The sequence below is a fragment of the Nomascus leucogenys genome, chromosome 5 (assembly GCF_006542625.1).
Source record: "Nomascus leucogenys isolate Asia chromosome 5, Asia_NLE_v1, whole genome shotgun sequence".
Taxonomy (NCBI): domain Eukaryota; kingdom Metazoa; phylum Chordata; class Mammalia; order Primates; family Hylobatidae; genus Nomascus; species Nomascus leucogenys.
Genome location: NC_044385.1, coordinates 102,747,446 through 102,769,531, shown reverse-complemented (window position 1 = coordinate 102,769,531; position 22,086 = coordinate 102,747,446). Strand labels below are relative to the sequence as shown.

The 22,086-nt window shown below is 36.0% G+C and overlaps 1 protein-coding gene across 12 annotated transcripts in view; it reads left to right on the top strand.

Moving 5' to 3' along the window:
* Positions 1-22,086, top strand: part of MYCBP2 (MYC binding protein 2) — a 275,606-nt gene that overhangs the window by 223,273 nt on the left and 30,247 nt on the right. For 10 of the 12 annotated variants that reach the window (XM_030813514.1, XM_030813510.1, XM_030813519.1 and 7 more), the window contains 11 exons: positions 540-784; positions 2,800-2,967; positions 5,874-6,031; positions 7,104-7,303; positions 8,504-8,653; positions 13,258-13,418; positions 14,455-14,611; positions 14,795-15,019; positions 17,554-17,619; positions 19,056-19,295; positions 19,591-19,689. In XM_030813514.1, coding sequence (XP_030669374.1) covers positions 540-784; positions 2,800-2,967; positions 5,874-6,031; positions 7,104-7,303; positions 8,504-8,653; positions 13,258-13,418; positions 14,455-14,611; positions 14,795-15,019; positions 17,554-17,619; positions 19,056-19,295; positions 19,591-19,689 — 1,869 coding nt within the window. The remainder of the gene's footprint in view (positions 1-539; positions 785-2,799; positions 2,968-5,873; positions 6,032-7,103; positions 7,304-8,503; positions 8,654-13,257; positions 13,419-14,454; positions 14,612-14,794; positions 15,020-17,553; positions 17,620-19,055; positions 19,296-19,590; positions 19,690-22,086) is intronic. The other 2 variants (XM_030813521.1, XM_030813511.1) reach the window with 1 other exon arrangement.

Sequence of the window (22,086 nt, the reverse complement as noted above, 5' to 3'; positions counted from 1 at the left end):
ATTTTAACAATTAACTATATATTGGACTAACACTAGATAACCTCTGCCATATATGCCTTATTGACAAATATTTGTTATGTAACTCTTTACTATTAATTGTCTGTTATTCTCTCTATGCAGATCTTTCCTTTTCACCTTCTTTCTCTTTTCCTCTTTTTTTGGCTCCTTTGTTTTCCTATTCCATAGCTACTCTCTCTTTTCTTTATTCACTCTAGTGGCACAGCTAACTAAAAAATTTCACTGAATACATGCACTGAAATGATTTACTTTTTAAAAAAATGAATTACGTTTAGATTTAACTAGTTAGGTGTTAAATTTTTCTGAAGAAGGTAAGGAAGTATAGTTTGTGTTAGATAAAAAATTGTCTCGGTCAGCCCAGGATGAATATGAAGTGAATGTTGTTTTTTATAATCTTATTATCTTAAAATAGCTTTACAAGTGTTTAGTAATTTTTATTGAAAACTCAAAATACTTAGCCTAAGAAACTAAGGATTTTAATATAAGTCAGAAAAGATTACTTCGATTTTTTTCTTTGCCAGGTCAAACAATCTAGGAGAAAACCAATGCAAGTCAAGACCCCTCGTGCCTTGCCCACCATGGAAGCTCACCAGGTGATTAAAGCCAATGCACTCTTCCTGCTGTCCCTGAGCAGTGCAGCAGAACCGAGCATTCTGTGTTACCATCCTGCAAAGCCATTCCAATCTCAGTTGCCCAGTGTGAAAGAAGGCATTTCTGAGGATCTTCCTGTGAAAATGCCTTGTCTCTACCTGCAGACATTGGCTAGGTAATAAAATTTTGCTGTCGTTTTTTAATCACCTTTGGATTAACAGTGATGGTTTATTGATATCTAGGGTAGTTCGGTATTTGACCTACACTTTATTAGATATTGTGTACCATAAAGAAACTTCCAGGCATTTATTTTTTGAGTTGCCTTGACTGGCATAATGACTTTATGGTAGTAAGTATTTAAAAAACTATAAAAATGCTTCATCAATTTGCATTGTTATTAATACAAAACATGTCTTAGAAAATAAGACTATAGCTATCTTTTACTCTTTGGTAGGCTGACTTCACTCTGTTAGTGCGAAATGCTGAAGTAGAAAGAAAGTGGTGTTTCTTTAGCAGTCTTTTGTTTCGTAAATTATTCATTCTGTTAGCATTTAAATGAATACCAACTGGGCACCTACCAGCCTTGTGCTAGGCCCTGACAGAATGAATATAACAAAATCCTGGCTTCTATGTACTCATACTTGGAGGTCAAGTCAGACATGTTAGTGAAACATTTGAAATGCCATGTGAGGAGTGCTACAATAGAAGTATGTAAGTAGGATGCTGTTAGAGCATAAAAGATGGAGAGTATCTGAATCTTCCCCAGGAGATCAGAAAAGGCTTCCCACAGGGTCTGACCCTTTAGTAGAGTCTCAAAGGATAAATAGAAATCCGTCAGGCAAGTGACAGGAAGAAAGCGACTCTTGGAAGAATAACCCAGGTGAGTAAAGACACAAATGAAATCTCATTACACATTTCAGGAATCACGGGTTGTTAAAGGACTGGCTACTGGAGGAAATATGTGAAAGCCCGTTCAAAGTGATTGGTTCACCCAAGGAATGTCGAGCCCTGTAGCCCAGGTTAAGATTGCATTTTATCCCATGAGCAGAGGAAACAGTGAAAGAATTTTAAACAGAGAAATACGTGAACTGGTTTGCAATTAAAAGATCACTGTGGAATGTGGAAGCTAATGTGGAGACTAGATAAAAGTGCATTACTGGAGAAAGAGAGAAACCTGTTAGTATTCTAGTTTCATATATTGGACCTTAATGGACCACATTATGCACTGACACTCCAAAAGAGCCTTTCATATACCAAAATCAAATTTTTTTCATTAGCTGACAAATGAAGATAATCTAGATATTGCCCACTGACATGGCTTGCCAACCAACAGTTCCATTTTGGAAATTGTCCTCTTTGTGTAACAGAGTTGTATGATTTTTAAAATTTTGTGCTTACTATTACAATAAAATGAACAAGCAACAAAAATGAAAATGTGAGACTAAGTACATTGGAGACTGAGGTGGAAATCGTCAGTATGCCAAATACAGTAGGTCTTTAGTGTGAATCACACCATTCAGTGGACTTAGGTTAGCAACTGTTTGTTCATTTTGAAAAGGAAAGAATCAAATTGTAAAACGTGAAAAATGCTAACACAGCATAATTATAGATTTTTTTCTTTTTAGCTTTCTGGGGAATGAGCACCCCCTCCACCCTGAACCACAGAAAATTTCATATATCTAATATTTTTCAAATATGATCTTACGTATGTTCCTACCCAAAAAAGTAGCTCCCTGTATTTCAGTGGTCTGTGCAAGAAATAATAAGCATGAACCAAGGCAGTGATGATAGGTAATGAGAAGAGAGAATGGCTCTGAGAGGAAACCTGATATCATGGGCTTGAAAGATGATGATGGTAGAGGGCTAAGCCTACCACAGCACTGGAAATATTTTAGCTTAAGCAACTGGATGGTTGGTGGGATCATTCACCAAAACACTGGAAAATGGAAAAGTTCTCAAAAGGAAAGAAACTTAGTTCAATTTTGGATTTGAAATGTTTGTGGTACCTGGAATGTTGATGAATAAAATTATCAGACTTTTATTTTCACCTACCTACATCTACGATTATTTTAATACTTTGCCTTTAACTATGATTTACATGTGCCGCTTTTCCTGTTATGAAGGAGATTAAAAATGGAGAGGATCTGTATTGCCATCATGCTGTAAGTTATTGGGTTTGATTTAATGCAGGCATCATCATGAAAATTTTGTGGGCTATCAAGATGACAACCTATTCCAGGATGAAATGAGATATCTACGTTCAACATCTGTACCTGCCCCGTATATATCAGTAACTCCTGATGCAAGTCCTAATGTATTTGAAGAGCCAGAGAGCAATATGAAGTCTATGCCACCAAGGTATTTTAGTTCTCTCCTGTCTGTTGAATAGCTAGTGTTTGGTGGAAGAAAGACTTTGCACTAGAAAAGAGTCTTGTAGAAGTTCTTTAGTACATCTGAGTCAGCTTTGCTAACTGTTGGAGCAGTAAGAAAAAGCATACATATATGACTAAGGTAAGGTCCTTGATGGGAGAGGCAGACTAGTTGGAGAGAAGAGATCAACTAATGAAGGAATTAAAGATTACATTATATGACATTACTTAATGCTGTAGTAAATCAGAGTAGGGAAGGGTTACTTTGAGTTTTCATGGGAGCAGTGGCACTGAAAATAAATCTTAAACTTCTTGGATTATTGTTTACAGTGCCTCCTAACTTAGGTATGGTAGTATCAGAGTAAAGAGCTTCTCGAAAAGCTGAATAGAAACTTGTTACAATAATATAATAAACAAGAAAATAGAGGCTAGGCGCTGTGGCTCACACCTGTAATCCCAGCACTTTGGGAGGCCAAGGCGGGTGGATCACCTGAGGTCAGGAGTTCGAGACCAACCTGACCAACATGGTGAAACCCTGTCTCTACTAAAAATTCAAAAAATTAGCCGAGCATGGTGGCACACACCTGTAATCCCAGCTACTCGGGAGGCTGAAGCAGGAGAATTACTTGAACCTGGGAGGCAGAGGTCGCAGTGAGCTGAGATTGCACCACTGAACTCCAGCTTGAGGAAAAAAAAAAAAATAGAGTACCACTGAAACTTTTTTAGAGGAGGAATGATGTGATAAAAATGCAAAGGTAGTCTCACAGTGACAATTGAGAAGCTGACATATGGATTAAAGAGATATATTTTGTAGGAAAAATAAGTGTGACTTGTTGACTAACTGGATAATGAAAAAGGTAAGTTTAAGATGACGTGAAGATTTCAGTCACGAATAACTGTGAACATGGTATCACTGGAAAGGAAGACGTTTGCTGAATGAAAAGAGAATGTGCTTATTAAAAGAGCATGCCACTGTGTTACTACTATACAGCTTTAATTATAAACTAATATGATAAATGCTTTAAAGAGCACAATAGAACATATATATCCAAATGAGGTTTTTTTTTTTTTTTTTTTCATTAAAAATACATGCAACTTCTCCCCTCCCCAACTGTGTGGATTACTCGTCAGAATTTCTTTGAAGCTGCTCTTGACATTTTCTCCAGGGTGCAGTGCAACCTTTTATATCTTTAAAAGTGATAAAGTATTTCTAAAGGAGATACACTTTTTAAGAGTTAGAAACTATTTTGAGGCTAGTCTGACAAGTGTGATTCTCATTGGGTTATTATTACCCCTTAGGATCAAAATCCAGGAGGCTGAAGCAAGAGGATGGCTTGAGCCTAGGATTTTGAGGTTACAGTGAGCTATGATTGTGTCACCGCACTTCAGCCTAGGTGGCAGAGCAAGACCCCGTCTGTTTAAAAAAAAAAAAGTTGATGAATAAATGAATCCATTAAATCAGTGGTTCTCAACTGAGGGTGATATTTGCCTCTCTGTTGACATCTGGCAATGTTTGGAAATAACTTTGTCACAACTGGGCTAGTTGAGTGGGCATCCTAGTGAGTTGAGGCCAGGGATGTTGCTAACCATCCTACAGGAGGCAAGACTGCCTAACAAGGAATTACCTGGCACAGGGTAGCCATTCAATTAAAGATGTCATCTTTGCTTTCTTCTTTGGTTTTTCTTGTGTTGCTTGAATTCTTTCACAAGCATTTTTTTTTTTTTTTTTGGTAAAAAGTCACTTTTTACATTTGTGTAATGATTTTTTTTTAAGTTAGTAGAAAACTTCCTCTGAAAACAGAACAAATATCTGTGCTTTATAGTAACACCATATATAAAGTGAATTAAGTTAATGTTTCTCTGTATTCTAGTCATTCTGGAACCAAACAACCTATACTAACACCCAGGGACATTTACTGCCAATCAGTTATGTACAGTATTTATAGTCTATTCAAACAAGAATATACATAAGCTTAGAGAAGTGGTGAGTAAAGAAAACACCCAGGCAGTTAGCCTCTGTTAGAAAATAGATAATTTTACCAAGGGACATAGGATTTCAAACCTGGCTTGAATGATGGAAAAAACTCCAGAACCAAAGGTGAGCAAAAATATTCCAATTTGAATTCAGGTGACAGAAAAAGGAGCTCATGAAAAGAATAGTTTCTAAATTTGTTTTAGAGAAATAAGAAAGAGAAGGGATTTCTCTTTTTTTATAAAATGTGTCAATAAAGTAAATTATATAGCTCTCAATAACTTTTTAAGTGTTTTTAAATGTTGCTTTAATAAATAGAAAAGCTGTTAGTTTACTTAAGCCTGAATAAAACTATTAAGTTCTTTTATAGAGTGTAAATACAACACTGGTGCCAAAAATCAGTTTGTTACCTCTCCTGACACCTTGATGCAGCCATCCTCCAAGGGCTTTGGGCAACATTTCCCAAGAGTGAGAAACCTCACAGAACACTGAAGACACCAAAAGAAAACTTTGGAACCAAATTTTGCTTTCTTTTTTATTAGGTTTTCATGTGTACATATCCATTTTCTTTCTATTTGGTGCACTTATGATTATATCTGACTGTTTTTCCTGAATATTATGACACATGAATTCCACCCCAGTGCTTTTGATTCTAAAAGGAGCTTGGAAACCTTTCTTCTTTTTCATTTAAAATGCAAAGTAGATTTAAGAAAACCGTAAGTTTTAAGGTACAGTGCTGAAATCAGTCAAAATGTTACTGCATTTGAAAAGAACAAATTATGATTTAAAGAGAGATTATCAATTTGGCTTTGATTTTGTTTCTCCACGTGAAATATTGAGTCACATATTTTGCATCATTATAAGTATAGTTACATTTCATTCGCTCTTCTGAGTTTGTATCTGTTGTATTGTTCCATCTGTAGTTTAGAAACCAGTCCTATAACTGATACTGATCTTGCAAAGAGAACTGTCTTCCAAAGATCATACTCAGTTGTTGCTTCCGAATATGATAAACAACACTCTATTTTACCTGCACGAGTTAAAGCCATTCCTAGAAGAAGAGTTAACAGTGGAGACACTGGTAAGTATGAGGTTAAAAAAGAATATTGAGTGATCTGACTACTACAAATAAAAAAGAAAATGGTTTTATTTGCATATAATTTTTAAAATTTAAGTTTTGAAGGAAAAGGCATGGGATAATTTCTAATGTGTGATTGACATTCCTTCTATGTGACGCAGCTATAAATGTGCAGCTCTAAATTTTGCATCTTAGTTGAAGGGAAATCTGGAGATCATTCAGTGATTGTTCGAGAATAAATTATCCTTTACAATCTTTCTTGTTAGGTATCTAAGCCAAGTGTTACAACCATTATCCCTTCCACTAAACTCTTGTGGACCAGGAGTTCCAATGACATACACATTCACAGTTATCTCTCCACCCCAACTGAAGCTTGATAACTCTTGGAGCTGCCATCATTCTAAGTAGATAATAAAACTTTGGGGCTATAAATAGCCCTTAATCAGTTTAAAAAAAAAAAAGAGTTACATGATCTGGACCAGTTGGTATCAACAACCCCAAATTGGAGCTGGGGATTCTACCTCAAGAATAATTAAAGAAACCCAGAACAGGGCAATATAGTGATAAATTGTCAGAGAGATAACTTGCTAAAATGAAGATTTGGCCTAAAAATTATTGTCAGATGATTAAGTTATCTTATTGAAGACTTTTAAGAAAAACATTATTGAAAATTGTCCAGCAATTTAAGGTTCATTCAACAAATATTTTTGACCTCCTATTAAGAAATGTTTCTTATAAAGCCATCTTTTAGAAAATGATGCAGATGAGATGTAGATTTCATTTAGAGAGAATATAAATCACTTAGCTTTTAGAGTGTTTTAGAAAATGTGAACTTTAGATTCAGCTCTGGATTCAAAACCCACCTCTACAACTTAACGGCTATGACTTTCAGAGGGTAACATATTTAATCTTTCTGAATCTTGGTTTTTTCCTCAGTAAAAGTTGAAATTGTTATGGTTTGTGTCATGTGCAAAAAACCAGTGACAAAGGCTCTAAAGTGAATATATTAGATATTATTATCTTAAATATATATGCACTGCCTATGAAAATTAATAATTTTCTTTTTCTTTAATAGAAGTTGGTTCTTCCCTTTTGAGACATCCGTCTCCTGAGCTTTCTCGGCTAATCTCAGCCCACAGCTCTCTTTCTAAAGGAGAACGAAATTTCCAGTGGCCAGTTTTAGCTTTTGTTATACAACATCATGATCTAGAAGGTCTTGAAATAGCAATGAAACAGGCCCTAAGGAAATCTGCTTGTCGAGTTTTTGCTATGGAGGTATGAAGACATTAATGAAATTACTGATTCATTGATCATACAAATCATGTGATGATTCTATTTAATGATGCCACTTTTTTACCAACAGAAATTGTGTGAAATTAAAAGGCATTAGCCAATTAAAAGTATTAAGTGTTCCTATAAAAATCAGACTCTAAAGTTTATGAATATAAATGAATTTAGAATTTCATATTTAAGCACTCTAAAGAAATTTATTTCTGTATTGCTTTACTATTTGAACCTTGAGATTGTCTTTTTTTAAAAGCTTTTTACACTCAGAATGTCATTTTATTAGAAAGAAATGACAGAGTAATCGTGGAAAGAAGATAAGGAGTAGGGCTTTTGAGTTGTAAGTGGACCAGTAATAACTTCTCTGGGCCTTTGGTCTCTGGAAATAATAGGATTACTGTATATTGCAGGCTTATATATAGTAAATCTGTATTTTTATCGAATGTGGTAAATAACCTACCACTTCATGGATGGGAATTATATGAATATATTTAAGTAAATGGTTGCTTGCCTGGAGCTTGAGATACACTTTGTGTTCATCCAGATGCGAGTTGGAAAAAATGTGCTTGAATAAATTAATATTAAAAAGAATTTTCAAAGTAAAAAGTGGTTTGGAAAAGTATTTTGGTATTGTATCTTATAAATTATTTTTCCTGTTTTTTTTAATTAAAACCCCAAATTATTAACTGTTTCAAGTTCCGTGTGCTTTCAGTGAAATAAAGGTCAGATTTTCAAGGAGCCAAGCATAGTAGCCCATGCTTGTAATCCTAGCACTTTGGGAGGCCGAGGAGGGAGGATCACTTGAGCGCAAGAGTTTGAGGCCAGCCTGGGCAACATCGTGAGACCTCATTTCTACAAAAAAATGTTTTAAAATCAGCTGGGTGTGGTGGTACGCACCTGTAGTCCCAGCTACCTGGGAGGCCGAGGTGGGAGGATCATTTGTGCCTGGGTGCTTGAGGCTGCAGTGAGCCATGATCACACCACTGTACTCCAACCTGGGTGACAGAGCGAGACACTGTCTCTTAAAAAGAAAAACAAATAGCAAAACTATGAGGTATTATTTTCTTTTAATTAAAAAAGATTTTCCAGTATCTTTCTTTGAAGCCTTAATCCATGGAGGTACTTTATTTCTGAGTACTTTTTAAACTCATATATTTTATTCTTGAACTCATTTAACTGTCATTTCTTCAGGCTTTCAACTGGCTTCTGTGTAATGTCATCCAAACCACTTCTCTCCATGATATTCTGTGGCATTTTGTGGCATCACTGACTCCTGCACCAGTGGAACCAGAGGAAGAAGAGGATGAAGAAAATAAAACAAACAAAGAAAATTCAGAACAAGTAAATGAGATTTTTATTTGTTTTGATTGTGCAAATTTTATAGAAACTGGTAGTATACCTTCAAATAGTCCAATAATTTGCATGAAATCATTCGCAGATCTAACTTGAAAGCAAAAAGAATATTTTAGTGCTATGGGCAAAGTATTAATAATGAGACCTGGATTTTATAGAAGGCAGCCTGTATAATGGACAGAGCATTGAACTAGGGCACTAGGAGCCTGAGTTCAGCCTCATTTCTACCCTATTGTAGTTGTATGACTTGTAGGCCTCGGTTTCCATGTCTCTAAAATGAAAGAGTAATCTAGGTAGCATTTATCTTATTCCCAGTCACTCTGAAATTATGTGAATGGCATTTTAAGATAATTTCTAAGGGTATCAAGCAACATTATCATAGTCTAATTCTTAAAACTCCCAAGGAAACAAGACACCATGAGCAAGAACTGGCAAAAACAGTAGGCAGCAGAAATAGACCCTCAACAATGGTTGTAATTATCTGTGTAAATGTAGAATAATGTGTTAATATGCTTAAAGAAATAAAAGAGAAACTTTAAAATATGAGAAGAAATTGTAAGAAGAAATATAAAGTGATGAATTTGATAAAGAACTAAAGAAAACGTAAATACTAATCTAAGTATAATTGATATTTTAGTTTTGAGATTTTATAGCATGTCAGTGAAAAAATTGGTTAAATATAAGAGAATGACGGATTTGATAAAGAACTAAAGAAAATACGTAAAAATTAATCTAAGTATAATTGATTTTTTTTAATCAGTTTGACATTTTATAGCATGTCAGTGAACAAACTGGTTAAATATAAGAGACCTGTAGAAATTATCTGGACTTCAACACAGAAAAAGTAAATAAAAAATGCAAGTTGCTAAGAGTAATGAAGGGCAAATGATGTATAACTTACCTACTTGGAGTTTCAGAAGGAGAAGACGGAATGGAAGAGAGACAGTATTTAAGAGTTAATACTTGAGGATTTCCCAGAATTGATTACAGATGATAACCCATTGAGTCAAGAAGCCCAGTAAACCCCAAGCAGAATAAATACAAATCATGGTGGACAAATTACAGTGAATCGCCTGAACACCAAAAACAAAGAAAGAGATCTTTTAAGCAGCCACAGAAAAAAATACTAGCTTTCAAAACAGGGACAGTGAGAATAATTGCTTAATTTTCGGTGGCACCATTACAAGTTAAAATACTGAGTTTGTTTAAAAGGCTGTCAGTTGGCTTTTTTCAATGTGCTGAAAGAAAATACTTGTTAACCCAGTTGAAGGGTCTTTGAAGAATAAGGCCAAAGACATTTCCAGAATAAAAACTGAGAGAAATGGCCATGGAGTGTCAATGAAGAGAAAAGAGAGTGTAAATATGAGGGCATATCTTAAAAAACATTGACTATGTAAAAAATAATGATATGTCATGGTGATGTACAAAATGATAAAAGATCAATCCTGGATATGTATCTACCTAATACTGTAACCTTAAAAAAAGTAACAATTGACAGACTGCAAGGAAAAATAGGACAGTCTGCAGTTACAATGTGAGATTGTCAGGTACCTGTAACAGCTATCTGTTCCTGCATAACTACCCCAGAACTCACTGGACTAAAACAGTTGTTTATTTGCTCACAGTCTGTGGGTTGGCAATTGCATCAAGGCTCCACTGAGAGGAATGGCTCTTTCCTATTTTGGTTACATAGTGTGCTTCAAGTGGTACCCCCTGAGGTCTTTTATCCTCCAGGATGCTGGCCTAGGTTTGTTCAGATGCCAGAAGCATTCAAGAAAGAGAGCACAGAAGCTGCAAAGCCAAAATGGCCAAGACTAAACTCATACGCCATGCTTCTGCCACCTTCCATTAGCTAGTATAATTCACAAGGCCGGTCAAATTCAAAGACTGAGAAATAAACTCCACCTGTTGATGGGAAGAGCGACAGAGAATTTGTGGCTGTTTTGTGTATCATACCATAACACTCTTTTTAGTACTGGATAGGTCAGGCAGAGAAAAAGAATCAGAAAATACACAGATTTGAATGATTGACAGTCTTGATAGAATATACAAAACATTGCATGTAGTTGTTTACATTCTTTTCAGATACACACAAATATCTATGGAAATTGACTGTTTACTGGACACATAAAGCAAGTTTCAACAAACTTGAAATAATTGGTTTTCTTCCTACCATGTCCTCAGTCTTTATTGCTAGTATATAAGAATTAGTAACAAAACAATAACAAGAAAAATATTTATAGGGAAATTAAGTAATGCTTCCAAATGAGTTGCATCAAAGAAGAATTATAACAGAAAATATTTTAAATGGAATGGCAATAATAGTACATCTCAAAACTTGTTGTTTGGCAGAGTTCTAGTTATAGTTATGATGAAACAGCCAGTGTCAGGATTAGTTTTTATAGTAAATAACAAAAAGCTGGGCAAAATATTTAAAACAATTGTTCATAGGCTCTGAGCAGTGACAAGTACAGGGCTGTAATCCTTGAGAGAAGAAAAGGGCATGAAGTAAGCCCCACGATTGGTAAAAGAGCCCAAGCAGAGTACATCAGTTGTGTTGGCAGTGATCAAAGTTTAGGACTGTAACTTTGGGATGTGGGAAGCAGGGCACCAGTAGTACAGAGCTGCAGAAAGGGAGTCTAAAATTTTTGCATAAAAATATCCCTGGGGTCCTGGCCACTCTTAGACTGGGCATGCAGTTTCTCTGGAAGACCTAGCAGTGGAAATGAATTGTAAGCTGAGAACTGAACATATTCTTAGCTTCAGAGCTGGGTTCTGAAGTTTTAGTCCAACCAGAGGTGGGGTGAGTGTGATGAATACTCCTGGCATGCACTTGAAACCCCGGAAAGACCATACTCAAGGAATACAGACCATGCCTTAGGAGTAAGGGCAGTGCCTAAAATCAAGGGCAAAACTGAAATAACCCCAGTCTAACAAAGTCGAATGCCAAGACTTGATGGAATCTAAATGGCCTGCTATCTCCCTGTAAGAACAAAACTACATTCTTTAGAAGATAATATAAACCAGAACTTCTATATCAGTAGAAGAAGATAATATAAACCAGAACTTCTATATCAGTAATCAATAGATGCACAAAGAAGGGGGCAAAAAGCAACCATCTTTTACTTAGCTCAGTGACATAGTTTAAAAAGTTTGATGGGCTTACATTGGTAGCAAGATGGAAAAACAAACATTCTTTGCTGTGGAGTAGCAGCTTCTTAGAGAATGGTTTGGTAAGATCTATCAAAATTCACATTAAAAATCGTTCAGTAATTCCACTTTTTTTTTTTTTTTTTTTTTTTTTGAGACGGAGTCTTGCTCTGTCACCCAGGCTGGAGTGCAGTGGCGCTATCTTGGCTCACTGCAAGCTCCACCTCCCGGGTTCATGCCATTCTCCTGCCTCAGCCTCTCTGAGTAGCCGGGAGTACAGGCGCCCGCCACCACGCCCGGCTAATTTTTTTTTGTATTTTTAATTGAGACGGGGTTTCACCATGGTCTCGATCCCCTGACCTCGTGATCCGCCCACCTCAGCCTCCCAAAGTGCCGGGATTACAAGCGTGCGCCACCGCGCCCAGCCCAGTAATTCCACTTTTATGAAGTTCTCCTTATCATATATGCATGTGTGAAAAGACAAATATACAAGTTGATTCATTGCAGAATATTATATAAAAACAAAAGATTGAAGACAACCTAAATGGCTGTTCTGAAGTGGACTGATGAAATAAACTGTGGTATTTTTATTCATCAGAATACTACGCAGTGGGATAATATATGTTACATACATATCTAATAAGTAATAATCTCAAAGATAAATTATTGTTAAAAGAGTACAGATCAGTTTGTTTACAGTGCTGCCATTTGTGTAAATGAACAATATTTATAGACAGTCCAAGAAACTGGTAATAGAAATTGCCAGTGGGAGGGCACCTAGGTGGCTGGGCTATAGAGACAGGGAGGCTTTTTATGGTATTTTTTTATACCTCTTGAATATTTTATTATGATGTATGTTACCTACTCAAAATAATAAAAAGTTATCCCATAGTTAATATTATTAATGGAGCCATCTGACGGTTGGAATGAGAAATGAAATTCAACCCCTACTTCTGTTTCCTAGCTGTGGTCCATTTGCCTAGAAAGGAACTTTTTTTTCTAATTCACATAAAAATGCTATATGAGTTAGTGACCACCCCAACTTCTAAACATATGTTATTTTTTATACATAAACATACACACAAAGCATACCTACATATATGTATGTGTATATATCCATACACATACATGTATATACACACACACTACACATACACATGCATACACATGTGGATTCACCCTACAGGTAGATTTGTGAGTACCCTAGAATTGATACATTTATTCATTTGCATGCTGATTTTACTTGTGACTAAACTTACAGCTTTTTTCCCTAAAATAATACAAACATAATTAGTTAAAATTACGGTATCGTTCTGGGTACAATTTGGTTTTGTTGTTTATATTTCTGTTACATGACCATTTTTTAAGTATACGTAATAGTCTTTTGTGAAGAAGATTCCTTCCAACTCACAAACATAAACTTGTTTCAATTTCTGCCGTAGGAGAAAGATACAAGAGTATGTGAACATCCACTCTCGGACATAGTGATTGCCGGGGAAGCTGCTCATCCTTTACCACACACCTTCCACCGCTTGCTGCAGACCATCTCAGACCTTATGATGTCTCTCCCCAGTGGCAGTTCATTACAGCAAATGGCCCTGAGGTAATTTTGTATCCACATATCCTAGGTACATTGGACAAGAGAGTTTATGGAATATTCAAAGTATGAAATGCTCCAAAAAAACCTCTTTAAATAGTAAGATAGAATCCCTGCATTATATAGATGGTGCCTCCCTCCTTACAGTCATAATTTTTAGAATGGTCCTTCCTCTTAGTTAACATTTGTTTGCCCTCCTGTAAAATGTGGCTAATGTACTTCTTAGTGCCCTAAATTATCACTGTAGCAGTCTCCCTCGCTTTCCCCACTCTCCTACCTCAGATCACTTAAATGTCCCAAAAAGAGAGAGGGAAAATGAAATCTCAAAAACAAAAACCAAAATAGAGTTTGACTTGAAAAGAATCTTAGGAAAAACAGAGCCTGGTTATATGCACCCAGTCCTAAAAGCACCTTAAGGAGCATCGCAGATGCTCAACAGATTCCAATTTCAGTTTGAAGTGTGTTGAGAATTTAGCATTGCTTTTACACTGTGAACCTTGTTACTAGATTCACATACTGGACTCACACTTATAAATAAATTCTCCTAATTAATGTATACAAGAAATAGATTGATGGAATGCTTGAGCTTCCCATGTTCCTAATGATAAGACCAGTGGAAGAGAGATTTCTCTTTGTCCTCCTCACAAGATTTTTGAAATACAAGATAAATTATACCCTGATGAATTAGTATGGCATTGTAAGAGTAATAAATTTGAGGGGTTGTTACAGTTGGTGTAACACTTGTTTACACAACAGATTCATTACCCTTTTTGCTTCTGTAGCTTCGAACTTCATCTGTCTAATTCTTTTATATTTAAAATGGGTCAACTTTCCTTAGAATTTACCTTCTTCCAAAGAAGTTACCTTTATTTCTCAAAAACAAAAACAATGGGAATGATTTTCTTCCCTGAATTTTTAAAATGTCTGTTACTAGAACATTAAGATTTCTTGAGATATTAGCTACAGAGTACTCATCTAAGAGTTCCTTAGATGTTCCCGGAAAATAATTATTTCTTATATTGCTTATATATTGCCTTTTTAGGTGCTGGAGTCTCAAATTCAAGCAATCTGATCACCAGTTCCTTCATCAGAGCAATGTCTTTCATCACATTAACAATATTTTGTCAAAATCAGATGATGGCGATAGTGAAGAGAGTTTTAGCATCAGTATACAGTCTGGCTTTGAAGCTATGAGTCAGGTCAGTCATTTCACAGTTATTATCCTGGTTGTCCTGTTAGTTAATAATACATCAAGGGAGAAACTATATGTTATTCATAATCAATTTGATCCTGTCTTCCATTATGTTTTATCTTATACCTGTTTATCATCATGGAAGATTTGCTTTTAAGTATCATTAAGTACTTATATTTGTTTCTGATAGGAATTATGCATAGTAATGTGCTTAAAGGACTTAACCAGCATTGTTGACATAAAAACTTCAAGCCGACCTGCCATGATTGGCAGTTTGACAGACGGCTCCACAGAAACCTTTTGGGAATCAGGAGATGAAGATAAAAACAAAACTAAGAACATCACCATCAACTGTGTAAAAGGAATCAATGCCCGCTATGTATCTGTTCACGTGGACAATTCCCGAGATCTTGGGGTAAGAAAGCAAACTTGATTTACGGCTCTTTAGCTCTTTTCAGACCTTAGTATTCATGCACTCTCATTTCTGAATTTAGCAACAAGCTTTATCACCTGGAATTTCACCAACCAAACATCATTGCTATAATCCCCAAATAAATCTCAAGTCTAAAAACAAATTAATATGATTGGGAGCACTATGGAATTCCATTTCTGAAAAGAGGTCTGATTGCAAATATACCATGGCTACAGCTAAGCAAAATGAAAGTCTGCTCTACGATTTTCTGCTGCCATGCCCTTTGTTAAGATTTTCCCGTGACCTGAAGTCCTCCCCTTAAACTCTGCTGATCAGTTCTCCCAGGGTCTCTCAAACTCAGCAGAGAAATTCTAAGTAACTCCTCTAAAAAATTACTCTTTCCCTCTGCTGGTTCTTTTTTGTATTACTCTGGTGGCACTTGATAATAATCTTTGACCTATAGTGTAATTAGCTTTTTTGTTTGTTTGTTTTTGAGATGGGGTCTCCCTCTGTCACCCAGGCTGGAGTGCAGTGGCACAATCTTGGCTCACTGCAACCTTCGCCTCCAAGTTCAAGTGATTCTCCTGCTTCAGCCTCCTGAGTAGCTGGGATTACAGGCACACGCCACCATGCTTGGCTAATTGGCTAATTTTTGTATTTTTAGTAGAGACAGGGTTTCACCATGTTGTCCAGGCTGTCTCAAACCCCTGGCTTCAAGTGATCTGCCCACCTCGGCCTCCCAAAGTGCTAGGATTACAGACATGAGCCACTGCACCCAGCTTATCTTTCAAGTGTCTACGTCTTTGCCACAGTCCTCATGAAATAAAAAATAAGTTTCAAACTGTCCCAAATAATCGTAATTTATATTCTCTTTAGCCTAGTTCATCCATGTGTTTCACCTGAATTAAATATTCTTTTATAAAAGGCACTAAACAAGAAAAAAGAGTCCTATTTGCTTGAGTATTAACAACCAAGAAAGAAATAGCACTAACTGCCAGACTGCCTTTCTTCTACCTCATTTAGCATTTTTTCCCTCAGAATGGATGTGGCTTGCTGGCAGATACAGTATTAATGGCTCTCCTTGAACCATTGCCTGGCTCCTCCTGTGCCATTTGCATATTTCCTTTCTCAGGAAGAGCCACAGTGGTAGGATTGGGTCTCAGATAACCTGGATGCAGGCCAGTCTGCAATCAGAGCAACCTCCAACTCCTGTACATCAGTGCAGGTTCTATTCCTCCCTGATATTGAGTAAGTAAAAGAGGCTTAGCTAATATAATATGAGCTATTTCTTCCTCAGACCCAAGAATTTCCACTGGTGTAACTACTTTATCTTACTGGAAAGTCAAGTGTAACAAAGCAAAACATTTTTGTGGCTAGAACTCACTGTTCAGTGCGAAGCTATCTTTGGCTCATGGTACATTTTAAGCAAGGACATACTCTCCCTCAGAACAATGATTGCAATCAATTTAACATTTCTGTCTTTTCTAAGAGGAAATAATCATAACATTATTCATTTTCAAAATTCCCAACATGTAAGCTGACATCTACTTTCCTTTTAATAAGCTTCCTCTATGTTATAGGTTGAGCATTCCAAATCTGAAAATCCAAAACACTACAGAATCTGAAACTTTTTGAACACAGATGTGACACTTAAAGGAAATGCATATTGGAGCATTTCTGGTTTTAGATATTCAGATTTGGGATGCCCAGCCAGTAAGTATAATGCAAATAGAGTATTTCAAAATCCTAAAAAATCCCTAATCCAAAACACTTCTAGTCCCAAATATTCCTAATAAAGGATACTCAACCTGTATGTATGTTTTCCTTGAATTATGTACCTCCGTGTTCCTCAACCTGCCTACCACAGAGCCTTGTACACAGCATTTGTTGATTTGAGTTGTATCAGCCTACAGCACTCATATTATGCAGCTCTCCAAGGAATTAATGTTAATCTATTTCTTGATGTGCTTTGCGTAAAACTTATTCAGCCTTGAGAACATGTATTGAACTTGTACTGTTTGACATTTATTTTGTGTATTAATGTTGCCTTCCCTAGTTTGGCAAGTATCTTGGGAGATAGAACCTCCTCTTGTATATCCTACTTCAAATCTGTAAGGAAGTCTGGGTACATTGTGACACTCATAAGTATTTGTTAGTTCAGTTACCTTCCCTCTTTATACTTCCAAAAGTAATGAAAATATAGCAACAATAGTCTGACATAAGTGACAAGCAGATTTGTTGAAAGGCTTCATGAGGATGGAATCTGAATATTTAGACTTTGAATAGGGAGAGGGAATGTCAAGCTGTGAGAGGGCACATGGAGAGAGGCTGAAATGTGCAATTTAAGATGGAGCTTGTGAGAATAAGACTAAAGTTGTAGGAACCGTGGTTAGTTGGAGGGATGGGGTGGGGTCAATCAGGAAGGACCATAAGAGACAGGCAGAAGAATTGATGTGGTATTGGTAGGTCATGAGAAACCATTGTAAGTTCTGAAGCAGGAATATAGCATATTAACTATTGTGAATTGTCTATTTCAGAATAAAGTTACCTCAATGACCTTCTTAACTGGCAAAGCAGTAGAAGATTTGTGCAGAATAAAGCAGGTAATTGAAATTTTGTCATTAAATGTTTTGCTACCTAGAGAGAAATTTCTTCTTCTCAGCCTTCACTATTGAATTCTACCTTTGGCATACAACCAAAGTATTATAGGGAATTATCTATTTACAGAACACTAAATTGACAAGTGGTCCATACATAGGAATAGTAACCACCATCCCTGTGCTAAACATCTCACCTATTGTCCTAACTGTTCCCCAGTCATGAGTAATTATATTGTACCTACAGTCTCCCATACCCTACTCCCCAACAAAGACTCAGGTATCTTAAAATTTATCACAGATCCCATTCACATTTAAAACCGTAATTCACCTATACTTTGAGTTAAAACAGGTTATTGTCCTCTGGCCTGAAAAATCTGTCTGTTACAACACTTACAACACTGCAGCTATATCCAGGTTGCAAGTCAGTTTAAACCAACTCTAGAAACAAGTTAAGTTTTATCTAGGCATGTGTCTGAGACTGTGCTCAAGCTCCCTTACTTATATTCGTGAAACTTTGTCAAAACTGTTCCTCACTGGCTATTTTATCTCACAAAAAGTTGGCCAATTGCTTGCTTGCTTGCTTGTTTTCAAATCACATTGAAGGAATCAATTAAGGTTTTGGACTAAACATATAATAAATTTTGTTTAAATTGTTAAAGTATTTGGGAAAATAATCCCATTCAATGAGATTGTGTTTGTTTATACTTAATACCCCTTTTCGAAAATTGACATTATTAATTAAAATAATATCAACTTAATGTCTGTGTAAATCACATAGAAATCCCCAGGTCATTTCTTAGTTATTAAATGCCATAAGAACAGTTTTTATTTTATGAAGGGAATAGTGTCAAGAACTATTTCACAGTATATTAACATTTAATCCTTGAAAAAAAAAAGTCATATTCTCAATGAAAATTAGTGAAATAAGGAATCACAAGTCTGAAGTTACATATTATATAATTTTTGTTCAAAAGTAAAACATATTAAGTAACTGCACTTTAAAGTCCCTTATCTTTAAATGGTACTTTAATGTGAGGATGCACAAAAAAAGAACGCTTTTCTGATTTTGTGAGGTTTCTGCTTACAGATGATATAGATAAAGTATAGTCATATAAATTATTTGTAATTATTTCATTCATATAATTTTGCTTGGAAGCCATATCGTAGTCAGGCCTGGATTTTAATTCTCAATTCCACCATTTACTGAAAATCCCTTAACCTGTGTTAACCGTAGTTTCTTCATCTGTATAATAGCTACTATAAATAATAATACTTATCTTCCCCTGGTTGAAATAAGAAAACCAGTGTGAAATAACCTCATAACCTTTACTCTGTACAATTCTTTGTTATTTGAGCTTGCTGATATCAATGCTAAGTCCAGCACAGTGATAAAAGTGATGCAGCTGAATCAGGTTCCTGCCTCTTTTCTACTCAACCAGGTTGATCTGGATTCCAGGCACATTGGCTGGGTAACAAGTGAACTTCCAGGAGGGGATAATCACATCATAAAAATCGAATTAAAAGGCCCAGAAAATACACTGAGAGTTCGACAAGTCAAAGTCCTGGGCTGGAAAGATGGTGAAAGCACAAAGATAGCTGGCCAGATTTCAGCCAGTGTGGCCCAGCAGAGGAACTGTGAAGCTGAGACTCTGCGAGTATTCAGACTGATTACGTCTCAAGTGAGTGTCCTTACGACATATTCTAGCACAGGATAATTGACATAATATATTTTAAGAGTGTAACAAAATATTTTGTGAAACTTACAGAAATTTCTGGCTACAAATGTTGCCCATTTTTTCTTTTCATAGCCCTGAACACCTGAGTTTCATGTTGCATTTTTAATTAAGAAAAATAGTGGTGTATATTAGCAAGAGCAGCGTATTATAAAACCTGTGGAATCAGCTAATGAGTCCTCTGGCTAATATAGTGTTAATGCCTGTCATTAATTCCTTCTCACATGCATATCTTCATCAGGTATTTGGAAAGCTCATCTCTGGAGATGCTGAACCTACACCAGAACAAGAGGAAAAAGCACTATTGTCATCACCTGAAGGAGAAGAAAAAGTATACAATGTATTTATTTGTATTCTAAAGATATTTATTTCCCTTTTTTATTCTTTTTTTCAGTGAAATAATTCATTTATTGCTGTATATTTTGATGGATATGTAATAACAGTTTTATGCAGTTCATATTTTTTCTTAGAAAGATGAGGGAACTATCTAAAAGAAATTCATTATTCATGTATAATCTAGCTAGTATTTTAAGTAACAGCAAATTTGTTCTATACCTTGGGTTTTTGCGTTCATTTGTAATCATTTCTGTGCTATACCCCATCAATTATCTTCTCCCTCCTCCATTGTCCCTGTCCTTCACAGTTCAGCTCAAAAGTACTGTCTTCTTCATGAAACTTTTTTGTGATTTATCCTCTTCATGAAACTTGTTTATGATTTCCCTAAACAAAAGCAGTTTTCTCTCTGCTGGAGTTCATGATAATCTATATGTGTCTCTTCTTCATTTTTCTCATGTTTATCTACATGGATGTTTTATCTCTTCTACTGAACCATAGCTTCTTAAAGACCAAGTCAATGTCTAATTTGTCTTTGTATCCATCATGGTATCATCACACAAATGTTTGGTAAATTTTTATTAGAATAACTACTCTTTATTACTGTTCTTGAAATTTCTTCTAAAAATACAGTTGCTTTACTTTTTTGGTCCTGACTAAGACACTATACCTAAGCCTTTTGTACCTCATCCACTTCCAAAAAGAGAAGTCAACTCTGACTAGTCTCAATATTCTAGTGTCTTTAAATGCTACAAATAATCACCTTGGCAGCCCTTTGAAAGATAAATTTCAAGGATTTCCCTTGTCTCACCCTGTCTTTCCCAATACAGTAGTATCTAAATCATTGTCCTATTTTTGTTTGAGATCTGAAAAAAATAAGATTTCTTAAATGCTGATAACTTCTTTCAACATCTTTTGGGGATCTCATTTGAATAACTACAAGACTGTGTAACTACCCATTAAATCAATTGAATTTTAGCAAATGTCAACTCTGTACTAAACAATTGTGAGAATGGCAAGCCCTCAAAAAGCTTGCATTCTGTTCTTGGTTATGAACCCTCTGCATTCCCCTCACTCCCCAAAAAGAAATCAACAAAGATACTATATAGTATATAAGCAAGTTATTAAATGTGTTTAAAAAAATTGCAAATGACATAGGCTTTCAGAGTACCTTGAGATCATTGTGCCCTGGAGTGGTCAGAGAAGGCTTCTTAGGGGATATTGGACTGGAGTTAGATCTGAAAGAGAATGAAGGGATTCGAATGAGATTAGTAGAGAGAATGGGAGCAAGGACTGATCAGAGATACTGGCCTAACAGTGGGAGAGTGTATGTTGAGGAGTTAAGGTTGAATAGGAAAGGTTATACTGTCACGTGGGTGCCCATGAAATAACATGATTTTTAAGAGAATCTTTTTTTTTAAGTTAGATTATTGAAGCACAATTTACCTACACAAATTCCTCATTTTAAACTGTATCATTCAATGAATTTTTACTTGTGTACACTAGTGAAATCATTATCACAATCAAGTTTGTTTTGTTTTGTTTTGTTTTGCTTGAGACGGGGTCTGTCTCTGTCACCCAGGATAGAGTGCAGTGGTATGATCACGGGTCACTGCAACCTCAACCTCCCGGGTTCAGTGGATCCTCCTGCCTCAGCCTCCCAAGTAGCTGGAACTACAGGTGCACATCACCGTGCCCAGCTGATTTTAATATATCTGCAGAGATGTGGTTTTGCCATGCTGCCCAGGCTGGTCTCAGACTCCTGGGCTCAAGCAGTCTGCCAGCATTGGCCTCCCAAAGTGCTGAGATTACAGATATGAGCCACCATGCCCAGCCCACAACCAAGTTTTAAAACACATCACTCCCCAAATTTCTCTCATGTTCCTTTGCAAGCAATCCCCCAACCTCACACTTAGAACCTAGCAACTACTGAACTATATTCTGCCAGTAGTGTGTTGCCTTTTCCTGGATATCATATAAATAGAACCACACAGAATGTAGCCTTTTTGTCTTGTTTCTTTCACTTTAGTTTAATGCTTTTGAGATTTATCCATGTTGTAGCATGTAGGCATGGTTCGTTCTTTTGGTTGCTGAGAAGTGTTCCATTATATGGATTTACCATAATTTGTTTATCCTTTCATTTTTTGATGGATATTTGGGTTGTTTCTGCTGTTTGGCTACTATTAGTAAAGCTGCTGTGGACACTTACATACAGATCTTTGCAGATCTTTTACCAATTATGTGTTTTCAAATATTTTCTCCAGGTCTGTGGCTTATCTTTCAGAGAACAGAAGTTTTTAAGTTTGATAAAGTCCAGTTTTTCTGGTTTTTTTGATTCATGATTTTTGTGTGTGGTCTAGAACCCAAGGTCACACAGATATTCTCTTCTTTTCCTTTAGAAATG